The sequence below is a fragment of the Bos indicus genome, chromosome 15 (genome assembly GCF_029378745.1).
Source record: "Bos indicus isolate NIAB-ARS_2022 breed Sahiwal x Tharparkar chromosome 15, NIAB-ARS_B.indTharparkar_mat_pri_1.0, whole genome shotgun sequence".
In the NCBI taxonomy this organism is placed as follows: Eukaryota; Metazoa; Chordata; class Mammalia; order Artiodactyla; family Bovidae; genus Bos; species Bos indicus.
This window is the reverse complement of record NC_091774.1, coordinates 64,741,205-64,753,305: the sequence shown is the minus strand read 5'-3', so window position 1 is coordinate 64,753,305 and position 12,101 is coordinate 64,741,205. Positions and strand designations below refer to the sequence as shown.

General features: G+C 44.6%; 1 protein-coding gene across 2 annotated transcripts in view; it reads right to left on the bottom strand.

Annotated features, from left to right (window-relative positions):
• KIAA1549L (KIAA1549 like) overlaps positions 1-12,101 on the bottom strand; it is a 314,597-nt gene that overhangs the window by 41,685 nt on the left and 260,811 nt on the right. For both annotated transcript variants that reach the window (XM_070804017.1, XM_070804018.1), the window contains exon 16: positions 5,492-5,621. In XM_070804017.1, the coding sequence (XP_070660118.1) occupies positions 5,492-5,621 (130 nt within the window). The remainder of the gene's footprint in view (positions 1-5,491; positions 5,622-12,101) is intronic.

Genomic DNA, 12,101 nt, shown 5'->3' with positions numbered 1-12,101 from the left:
TATATCTCTACGTGTCCCCTCCACTAGCCTCCAAAAGCACCTTGGGGCAAGCACTAGTTAATCCACCTTCTCTTCTCCATAGAGCCTCACACAGGTAGTACAGTGGAATCACATGTGGAGCTCAGATGCTAATACCAGCAGAGAAGGTAGTTAAACCTTTGAAAATTCATCGTCATCCACATAGCATATATGCATGGCCTGTGTGTACAATCTTATACAAATAAGAAACAGGTCACCTATAACGCACAACATGAACAGAATATAGGCAAAAGCTAACTTTTTTTGCAATATTTATATTTTTTCCCTTATATATATTTTCCCTATATATATTTTTATCTTTCAGAGACTATATTGTGGAACTGGCAGATGTTAAACGCACAAATGATGCAATGGATCCAGTGCATTTGAAAAATGTTTGCTGGAAGAAATGAAGGGGTAGCAAGTACCGACATGGGGTTCTAATTTGTCCTCTAGCTTTGGATCCTACAGGGATTTGAGGGCTCCCCGTGGGCCAAGGACCAGAGTTTGGAGCAACCAGCATGGGGTGGATGGTGCTGTGCTTCTCCAGACTTGAGGGTTTCTTCCCTAGCTGATGGGCACGTCTCCAGTCCTTGGCTGTCATCTGGGTATTACCCTTGCTCTCCCCTGGCATTACAGAGAACAGGCAATGCCAGCTCTCTCACTAGGAACTGTCCTTGGCTAAAGTGAAATGCCTCACCCAAGGACACACAAGGACTGGTCAGTACTAGAGGCTAAGAAACCAGATGCTTCTTGAAATCTTGACACAACTCTTTAGGGTTGCGCGAGTTACAGCGCTCCCCGGGGGGAGGTCTTGTAGTTCCTATACCACATCCGGACCTTTAACTCTGTCCAATCCTCCTTCTTTCCTTCCCTCAAGGTGTCCACACCAAGAGTGTACTGGGTGCACTGACCTGCAGTGAGCAGCTGCCAATGCAGATGTAAGAGATGCGGGTTCAATCTCTGGGTTGGGAAGACCCCCTGGAGGAGGACATGGCAGCCCCCTCCAGTATTCTTGCCTGAAGAATCCATGGACAGAGAGGCCTCACAAGCTATAGTCTCTAGGGTCACAAAGAGTCAGACATGACTTAGCACACATGCACACACTGATCAAGAGGCTAAGAGGTCTCAGAGCCCAGGAGAGGCAGGATGGGTAGGTGGTGTCAAGAACAGAAGCAGGCAGCATCCAGAACACAGGAGACCAGAGAGAACCAGCAGGCAGGTGGCACCTGAGTGCTCACTAAGCAAGGAAAGTTGTCTCCTGCCCACTGGGAACCCACCTGCATGGGAAGGAAGCCCAGCAGGGGAGGCCTGGCTCCAAGCAGGGTCACTAGGCCATCCTGAAACCTGATCTGCCGCCCCCCAAACCTGCAAACAAGAAACCACCTCCTGTTCCCCACATGCCAAGAGGCCTCCATCTCTGTAGGTTAACAAGTCTCTTTGTGGGCAGCCACCAGCCTGGAGAGGTCTAGATGACACTGAAAGGCTCCCTTCACCACCAAACACCTCCCCCTTCACCACCAAATGCCTCCCTCTGCCTCAGCCTCAACCAGGGAGCCTGATTTCCCATTATCAGATATTTCCCTGGGATTAAAGGACTCTGTCAAAACACAAGGTCCTATACATTAACATGAGATAACATATCAAGCCAGGGTTATTAACAGCTTACACTAGTCAGCAGAGGCAAGATAAAGAAATGAAAGGCTGAGATGGGAGACCTATGTAAGCCAGTTCTAGGTGGGATGCTTAGGAGGTGATGGGGGTGGGGGCAGGGCTGACACGGAGCATGTGGTTCAGAGGGCAACAGCAGGGGGCTTCTGCTAAGGGACAAAATCCCCCAGTCCAACCGTTCATTCCCCAGTGAAACCAGTAGTTGGTTATGCCCTTCACTGGCACAGCATGTGGTACCAGGGCACCCTTGTGCCTTACCTTGGTCTCTGACTCTTATGCCACAATCATAAGAGCAGGAGAGCCTCCCGTTTACAAGTTTACTGAGAAGGCCCCAGACTCCCTCTAAGCTATCTCAGGCAGGCAGGGGGCTTCCAGATCACATTTCATTCCCCTCCAAATGGAAGCCATCACAACAACTGTGTCAGGTCCTTAGTTGTAGCATGCAGGATCTTTTCTTTGCAGTGCATGGATTCTCTACTGTGGCACGCGGCTTAGCTGCTCTGCAACACGTGGGATCTCAGTTCCCCGACCAGGGATTGAACCCATGTCCCCTGCATTGCAAGGCAGATTCTTAACCACTGAACCACAAGGGAAATCCCTGAAATAGGTACTTTTATTTTGAAATATTAGGCTGACGTTATCTTTTCTACCCACTTATGCACTGTGAGGAATTCATTTCAATTCATGTTAAATTTAGTCTAAAGATATGGTCTGGCCTCATTAGGACTGATCTGTTTTGGACATCTTTTTAAAATCCTTCCTTCTTCTAAAAGGGATGCCTCCTCTAGAAAATTACTACTCAAGTGAGCCCCAGTGACTGCCAGGAGTGTACAGCACATCTTGGCTGTTAGGGTTGAGAATCATTGCTGTAAAATACAGGGGTTCCCAACCCCCTTGTAGCTGTCTCTTCCGCATGCTCTTACTCCTCCTGCTCAGTGCAAAAAGTTCTGAAACAACCCAGGTGGCCATCAGTCCCAGGGCTGAGGTTTGCCCGTGATGAGTGTGTTTGTTGGCTTGCTCATTTATTCCTTTATTTTTACATGCAGGCATTTCCTTTGGGACTCTAACGCAGGCAACCTTTGAAAAATTCACACTTAAATCAATCTCCCAGTGCTTTTGTTTCTACCATGTTAAGGAGTGGGTCCTTCTGGCATTCCCTCATCTGGCAGAAAAGACTTGCAAATGTTGGCCTGGCTTTAAGATGCCCAGGCCCAGAAGGACGCATGACATGCCTCCAACTGAATGACCTGTTCACTGCTGAGCTACTGGGTTCTTCTGCCAGGAGTGCTTTGGCACTTTTGGAAAATCAAGATTCAGAAAACAAATGCATGCATTATTTAAAACTATGACTCTTCTTTTTCTACTTCATCTGCAGGTCCACCTTTTGCTTGCGTGAGTTTACCATGCAAGAGTTCTTGTGAGACCTGACATCTTAGAGAGATCAGAAATACAGGGCATATGTTATGTAAAAACAGATATATAGTATGGCGGGGGCACATGGAAGCAGTATTAAGGGGTAGTTAAGGGGACAGGATCTGGAGATGGGTAAACATATTACGTAACTGCCCAGAGCCTCAGTTTCCCATCTGTACAACGGGCATAATGAGAATAACTACTTGTCTGGTGACAGCAAATACAATTACATTATACACATAAAAAGACTAGAACAGGGCCTGGTCTAGTGTGGGCAGTCAGCAAATGATAGCAAATACCTCTCATGTAATTAAAAGGTTCAGGAGGCAATAAAGGAAACCATTTCATTCTTAGCATCAACAGTTTAAATTCTTCAAATTTTTCCCCAGATGATCATCATCTCTTAAGGAAACCTGTATTTGCATATGTTTTTGTGATCACACACACTTTTCAAAGAAACACATATTTTTAAAAAATTTATTGAAATGAAGTGGGCTTCCCTTAAAATAATCTGTAATTGGAATATTTATACATGACTGTGAGAGTACTCTTCCCTGGAAAATCCCATGGACGGAGGGGCCTGGTGGGCTGCAGTTCACGGGGTCGCTAGGAGTCGGACACGACTGAGCGACTTCACTTTATTTTTTCACTTTCATGCATTGGAGAAGGAAATGGCAACCCACTCCAGTGTTCTTGCCTGGAGAATCCCAGGGACGGGGGAGCCTGGTGGGCTGCCGTCTGTGGGGTCGCACAGAGTCGGACACGACTGAAGCGACTTAGCAGCAGCAGCAGCAGCAGCAGCAGCAGTAGCAGTGAGAGGTAAGCAACCTCCTTTTAAAAAAATCCTCTCTCTCCTACTGTTCTAATGCAACATTCCGAAAGTATCCAGTAAACACTCCAAGTCCTGACACAGTGGCGAAAAACACCAGCAGTGTTCTCTTTTCAAGACTAACAGTGTTCTGGCCTATTTCCCCAAACTGTGAAAACATCTATGTCTAGAACCTCATAAGAAATCTATTAATACAAGTCTTGAAAAAAACTAAGAATGCTATCACATATCAGCAGAATATTCCTGAGCAGAAGAAAAAGTTTCCCAAACTACAAGCATCCAGGAAGAATCCTCACTGTTGGTAGGGAGAGATTAAATGGAAATTTCAAATGCCCTACTTTTAACTACAGGCTGATTATCAAATTGATGACCAAGCTTGGCATAAGAAATATTTGTACGAGGAGAAAATTTAACATTGAATACTTTAATCTGGAGGAGGAAAAAAAAAGAGATTTGCCCAAAGCATCTGGAATTTTACAAAATTAAACCACCTACCTCTTAGCTATGAAAAAGAAATAAAAGATAAGGGTATCACCACCAACACAGATATCAAGTTTAAATGTCAGGAAGCTAATTAGAAATTCAAATTAGGTATAGTATCTCTGTTTTAATTGGACCAATTAAAAATCCCACTTTAAGCTTTGTGGCAAAGAATGGCCAATTCCGAGGGGGGAAAAACCTTCTTGCCTTCCAATTAGCACCGTATGTTTCAGAAAGCAAGTGTAGCTTTCAAATTACAACCTCACAATTAAAACAAAAGTTTATCTGGATATATTTGAATCATAACTCCTCTTACAGAAAATTTTGTATTTGTAATTAGAGAAACATTTTACAAGAAAAGGAAAGAAACATTTTCATAAAACCTAAGAGTATATTCAAACCATTTGAATCTTGGGACACCATAAAGCACTATTGAACATCTTAGCAGAGCACCTTTCACGCGAACTCATGAGAGCAACTACACGTGAAGGGAGGTAAGCAGTTTGATAGGAGGCACCAAACTGTTAAGTCATCACCTGGGGAGTTTGATGGGATTAGAAACATTTTTGCAGCCTGGAGCACCCCTGCACATAAGCATGTGCTTCATCATGTGAAATCACCAAACCGCTCTGTGGGAAATCTCATTGTTTCCATGGCATATTGAGGAGTTACGAAATCAGGAACAAATCCAACTTCTCAACAGTGCTCTGGATTAAAAGACGCCCGTGTTCAAATGAATTCTAACCCACGGCCATGGTTCCTACTGAGTTTCTAAGAACAAAGGGGAAAAAATTAAGGGCATTTAGCATTGCTGTTGAGTTAAAGGTCAATAAAGTACTATTCATAAAATGGTTGAATTTAAACCTTGAGATTCTGTGAACAATAATTTGTTACTCTGATACATTCCAATTACTCTTACTTCGCAAAAGAGGAAATAAGGAATAATAAAATAGAAAACATTTTAGTGTATTTTTAAATTCTACTAATATTCAATAAACTGAAACATGACAGAGTGCTCTATCCCCTTTGCATTCAGGAAAAAGCAAAGCTTGCATTCACCTCTGCCCACCAGACACTTACATCGTATCCACTGTTACGTATCCCACGCCGGGGTCGCTCCCGAGTTACTAGAAGGTCCATCTCTGTTTCCCCTGGACTCGGGCTGTTCAGAGATTGCCGGCTCCGGTAGACAGAGTTCTTCATCTGTTGCCTGAAGAAAATTCAACAACTGTTATGATGCAGCAAATACCCTGACAGATGGAATTCTCCACTGATCCAAACTACAGGCAACCAATGAAGGCTTTGGAGTTGCCTCGCGAATCTCAGAATTGATGGTATTTGTTCCCTGGCCATCAGGAACTACAGAAAGAGTGGAATAAAGATTTTATCCCCCTAGATGCTGTAACCATTTGGCTGAATTGTAAGTGCCCTTTCGTATGGAAACTAGGTAACTCGAATCAATTGCATCATTGCACCCTCATCTAAAATTCTGCTGACAGCAAGGCCAGGGACTCTCCCTTGACCCTCTAGGACAGTGAATGCTGGAAGAACAAACTTGCTTTTGTTGGCTTTGTTGACTTAACAGCCTCCTATTCCTTTTCACCTTTCTAATTTCACATGCAGGATTCCACGATGTGTCAACAAACACTGTGGATAATAAGCTTCTTAAACACGACTGATGATAGATTTTCTTTTCTGCTTTCGTCACAATGGATTCCCTTCTGGGCTAAGGAGCCATAAACCGAAAGGCAATTTGGGGCCTGTGCATCCATCCATCCATTACTGAGTGGCTAAAATGTACCAGGTAGGGTGGAAGAGAATGAGGATCCACCATGAGACAGACACAGCCCTGCTTTGCTGAGCATACATTCTAAAGAGGCAGATAGACAGTGCGCCTGGTAATTCCCAAATAAGGGTGACAGATAGTGACCAGGATGTGGGGTGACTTTAGATGGGATGGATGGTCAGGGAAGGCCTCTCTAGAGAGGTGACATTTCGGTAGACACCTGAACACAGCCAGCCACATACCAACCTGGACACAGAGCATTTCAGGCCCAGGAAGTTCACTTCAATTAATTTCAAAGTTAGTTTACAGTTATCGTCTAGCCTCATTAGGACTGATCAGTTTCGGACATCTTTTTAAAATCACGCCTTCTTCTAAAAGGGGTGCCTCCTTCTAGAAAATTACTAGTCAAGTGAGCCCCAGTAACTGCCAGGAGCGTGCAGCCCCTCATAGCTGTTAGGGTGGCAAAGTGGTTGAGAATTATGGCATGCAAAGCACAGGGAGGGAGATGGGAGGGAGGTTCAAGAGAGAGGGGACATACGTATACCTATGGCTAATTCATGCTGATATTTGGCAGAAAACAACAAAATTCTGTAAAGCAATTATCCTTCAATTAAAAGATAAATAAATTAAAACACACACACGCAGGGATACCCAAACCCCTTGTAGCTAAGAGTCTTTTCCGCATGCTCTTACTCCTCCTGCTCAGTGGAAAAGTTCTGGAACAATCCAGGCTTCCATCAGTGCCAGTGCCATCATTTGCCCATGATGAGTGTGTTTGTTGGCTTGTTTATTTATTCCTTTAGTTTTACATGCAGGCGTTTTCCAGTGCCCTGACCAGGGACTGAGGTTCACACGTTCAGAGGCTCCAGCCAGCTCACTCCAGGAAATGCGTACTTTTGTCATCACTGTTTTGTTTCTACTTGTCCTTAGAGGAATCTTTTTTAGATGGGGGAAAGAACCAGTAACAGCGAGGGCTGTGGCTGTGCTTTTCTTTTTGCAGAGGAGGCAACTCAGGAGTGATGACTTTTTTGCAGGGTTTTATTCTGCAAAATTTTCAGGGTTTATCCCACATGATTTTGCAGGGTTTATCCCATATGATCTTGCAGAGTTTATCCCACAAAAGTAGGATAAAATCACTGGCTACTTCCCTCTCATCCAACAGTAAGTTTTTCTCTATAAATGATTTGCATTTCAGAGCATCTACCTTCAGAGAACTCCCCTATTTTGTGTCTTGGTTCTAAGATTCTATCCATTTGTGAGTTCAAGGTACAGAGGTTGTGTTATTGTCAGTGACTATGGAAGAAACCTGGGAGGTAAAGACACCTTTTCATGACCCCACACCCCGTTAGTCAGAGCATGACATTCACACACTGCCAGTCTAGAACAGACATCAGAACCCCAAGGGCGAGACCCTGCCCTTGCAATTCATCTAGGGAATAAAACATGCACTATTAGACTGACTCCTTCACCGAGAGGAGCTTACACCTGTTTAGAGAGCCTCTGTGGTCTTTGCTTATCTGGCACCAGGACAAGACTCTTTAGCTCTTCTCCAGGGACAGGCATGAGACACAGGCCGGACAATCATAGCATCACAACCCCATGGCCATAAGAACTGGTCAGAGTGGGCACATGAGTTGGTCAAGTGCGACGAAGTCTCAAGGCTTTTGCTACAACAATCAGGAAAGAGGCATTCTCTTGGCATTGAGGTTTCTAAGAAGATAGGATATAAGCCTAGAGTTGCTGGGAGCCAGTTTGCCACTATGAGGTAAGAGCCTGCCTGAAAAGGAGCCAGCAAAAAGTGAAGAAACAAGATAAATATGGAAGTCATTGTATGACCTCTTGGATCTAGCCATGCTTGAAGCCTTGGCCTGTTCAGTGGTAAAATTTCCCCTTTATTGAGCCAATTTGTGTTGGTTTTCCATTATTTGCAACCAAAAGAATCCTGACTAATATAGGAGCTTACCACCTAATGTTATAAACTGTGCCCTATAGTTATCTGCAAATAGAGGCGTCCTCTAGGAAAGGAGCACAATCTTGTGAAACAGAATCTGTTTTGAGTGACTCATACTTTAAGAAGACCCCAAAGAATTCTTTCCCTTGACCCAATTACAAATCATTCTTTGAAAAAGCAGACTCCATAACTGTCCTGAGATTGCCAATTAACCCGTTTAGAAAAGATTTACTAATAATGGTGGTGGAGGAGTAAATACTAGGATTAGCAATTGACATTTAAGTAGGTTATTTTGGAAGTATTAGAAATACAATAGTGAGATTGTATAAGCCCTTTTGAGAACCTTGAACGTGGGTGCGCCCTTAGACACTGGCATACCTTCCAGTCTCCTTTTCCATCAAAGACACTGTTCCATTATATACAGCTTAAAGGCTGCTGTTTAACATGAATCTCAATTAATCAGGCTACCAATGTGTGCCTGCAACTACTTTGAAATAAACTGGGCTTTTGGGTAGAGAAATTATTTATTTTAATCAAATAGAGTTCCATTAGGTATATCATTTCCTATTGGTTTTTTTCTATATTCTTTAAAAGTTAAAAAATTTTTAAACTTGAAAAATTGAGGTATAAGTTTTTTAACCTCTGAAAATATTGCTGGGAGGAGGATAATGGATTTCATTTGGATTTTTTAGGAGGCTGGGATCAACCACTATAGTTTAAGAAAGTAGTTCCTGAACACTGTGTTCTGGGAGAGTAGCATTGACATATACACACCGCTGCTGCTGCTAAGTCGCTTCAGTCGTGTCCAACTCTGTGCGACCCCATAGACACCAGGCTCCTCCGTCCCTGGGATTCTCCAGGCAAGAACACTGGAGTGGGTTGCCATTTCCTTCTCCAATGCAGGAAAGTGAAAAGTGAAAGTGAAGTCACTCAGTTGTGTCCGACTCTTATCGACCCCATGGACTGCAGCCTACCAGGCTCCTCCATCCATGGGATTTTCCAAGCAAGAGTACTGGAGTGGGGTGCCATTGAGCCCTAGGGTTCCATAAAGATGGACTAGAAGGAGGAGGAGGAAGAGGAGGGGAAGGGGAAGAGGAGGGGGAGGAGGTCCTGCTTCTACCAGAGCAACTCTGTCTTTACAGGTTATTGCCTTAGCTTGGGTCCCCCCAGAAGTAAGCTCTGTGATGATCTGAGTAGAAGTGGTTTATTTGGGAGAGGGTTCCAGGAAGCACAAGTTGAGAAGTGGGAAAATGAGAGCGGGAAGGGAAGGGGCCAATAAAGAATGTGGTCTAGAGCAGATCAATGTCTTGGGCATCTGGGGCTCAAACTTACTGGAGAAGTGTGGGAGATCATTGTTTTTAAATGTAGGTTTCATTGTTATTCAGGTATGGTAAACCCAACAGATCGGGGGATGACCGCCATTGAAGAGAAGGCTTGTATACTCACAGATCCCGAGAGGAAGGGGCACACCGCACTATAGAGGGCCACAGGGGAAGCACAGGGTCAGTCACAAGGCAGGGGGAGTGCAGGGAGAATGTGGGCAGGAGCCTTTATTGTGGCTTTCATGGGAAAGAACTGGAAAGGGGTGATTTGCACAGGAGATTAGGCCAGAGTGCAGAGCCTCTGTGTGCAGGAGGCAGCTGGGGTCTGAGTTCCCGCTTGTCTGGTTTGCGTGTGACAGCTGCATTTGGACATGAGAATTACTGTCCCAGGAACTGGTGTCCCAGGAACTGGCAACCCAGCCCGGGGAGGGGCAGTTTCTCCAGGGGCCAGACCCCAGATGTCAAATCATCAAATACAGAAAGCAGAAAATGTGGTTCTTACAACAGGGTAGAGTTCTCTTGCCAGGGGTGTTTATCTATCAGCCCGCATCTGTCACGGACTGCAGCTGCTCCAGAGCACGTTAACTACCCAACACTTCTGCTTGGGGAGTTCATATCAGAGTCACAGATGTTTGCAGTAAGAAGGATGCTGCTGGCCTGTAGGGGGGCCCAGGGGACATATAGGGGGCCTCTGATAGCACCTGCCTCAGTTATATTATGTACTTTGTATCTCTGAAGACATGAAGAGTTTATAACATAAAAATGGGGGTGTGCTCTGACTTAAAAAAAGCTGTGAAAACTCTTTGAAAGGGGATCAGGATGAGTCAGCATTTGGAATCTAAATTTTGATTTGATTTATTTAGGTCTCAGGGTAAGATTCTGGTTATTGATGCTATCTCTGGCCTAGAGAATGGGTTCCTTACTCGTGTCTTACAGGGGCTGGTCACTGAGAGCAGAACCTCTAGAGAGCTGAACTGTGAAAGGTAACTAACAGGTATGTCTCACCTGTGATAACAGGTGACATACAACGGGCAGCAGTGGACAGTGCCTGGAGTCAACAGCAGAGTGTGACAAGAATAGTGCTTGAGGGACTTCCCCGGTGGTCCAGTGGCTATGACTCCGTGCTCCCAATGCAGGGGGCCTGGGTTCGATTCCTGGTCAGGGAACTAGATCCCACGTGTACAGCTAAGCATTTGTATGTGGCAACTAAAGATCCCTCATGCAGCAACTAAGACCCAGTGTAACCAAATAAATATCTTTTAAAAAGAATCTCCAAGAGCTTACTAAGTCTCTTTCTCGACATTGATCTTTCTCTTCTCGTCCCCATCTCTTGCTGATCTCATCTTCCTTTCTACCCCCACCCCACCTGATTTGTGGTTATCTCTAATTTTCCCATAACTGATCACAGTTTTTAAATTAAATCCTTTCTTCAACAGACATTTACTAAGAGTTGCCTGTATACTCCCAGCATCAGAAGGCTAGCAAAAGGCCTTAGGAAACCGGTCTGATCTTTTGTGAGGCAGTGGAGATACACCTCTCCAGAAAAATGTTTTGTTCATTCTCCTTATAAAATCTCTTCAGTGAAAATTGTATTTAACTCTCAAATAATTTCCAAACTAAGTTTCACATACTTGTACATGATTTCTGATTCATTTTCCAAATGTCAGCAGGAAACCCAGGAAAAAATAAATCCCCACTCCAGTCTATAAAAGACCCCTGAAGTAAAAATTCCCAAAGTGTGAAGTAAAAGCCAAAGACGCCCCCAGTCTCCCAATAAAATCCACAGATGTCCTTCCCTTTTTTTCTACGGTTATCAACACAGGGGTATGTGCACCGTGATCCCATCACAGTGTGATTTAACACCAACAGCTTGTCATCCCCACCAAGCCTAATAAGAAACCTGGAAAATGAAGCACTGGCTTAGAATTCCCTCTTTTCATTATTAAAAATAAATCATGCAGATTCCATTCATAAAATTTATTCCCCACTCCCAGCTTGACTATGTGGCTTCCATCTAAGCCCATCACATAGTTGTTTTGGCTTTTTATAAATACCCACTCAGTCCAGGAACCATCCTGTCCTCCCCAGGGACCTCTCTAGAGGCTGTGTCTTGTGAAGGCTATGGTTTGGGTTGGAGCACTGGCAGCTCTGAGTCAAGGGGCAGCTGCCAAGGGGAACATGTATTTGGAAGAGTTGGTCTCAAGTCATGAAAATGCTTCTGGGGGAAGTGCCTCAGAGGGGAAGGCAAAAAAGAGAAGTGAGCCTATTGAGCTTTGCTGACATTTATCCCTTTTCTCTCAGATGGGAAAGAAACTGCCTGCAATACAGGAGATCGGGGTTGAATCTCTGGGTCGGAAGATCCCCCTGGAAAAGGGAATGGCAACCCACTCCAGTGTTCTTGCCTGGAGAATTCCATGGACAGAGGAGCTTGGCAGGCTATAGTCATAGAATCAGACCTGACTGAGTGACTAACACACACACACACCCCTTTTTCTAGTAGGTGAAGCCACTCCCTGCTGAGTTAGGAGCAAAGTTTAGAAGGTTGCTGATTTCAGCCACCAGGCCTACCCGTCCCTTGCTAGGGCAGGCCTGCCTTTTAGGCTGCACATTTCAAATACCCATCACACTTGT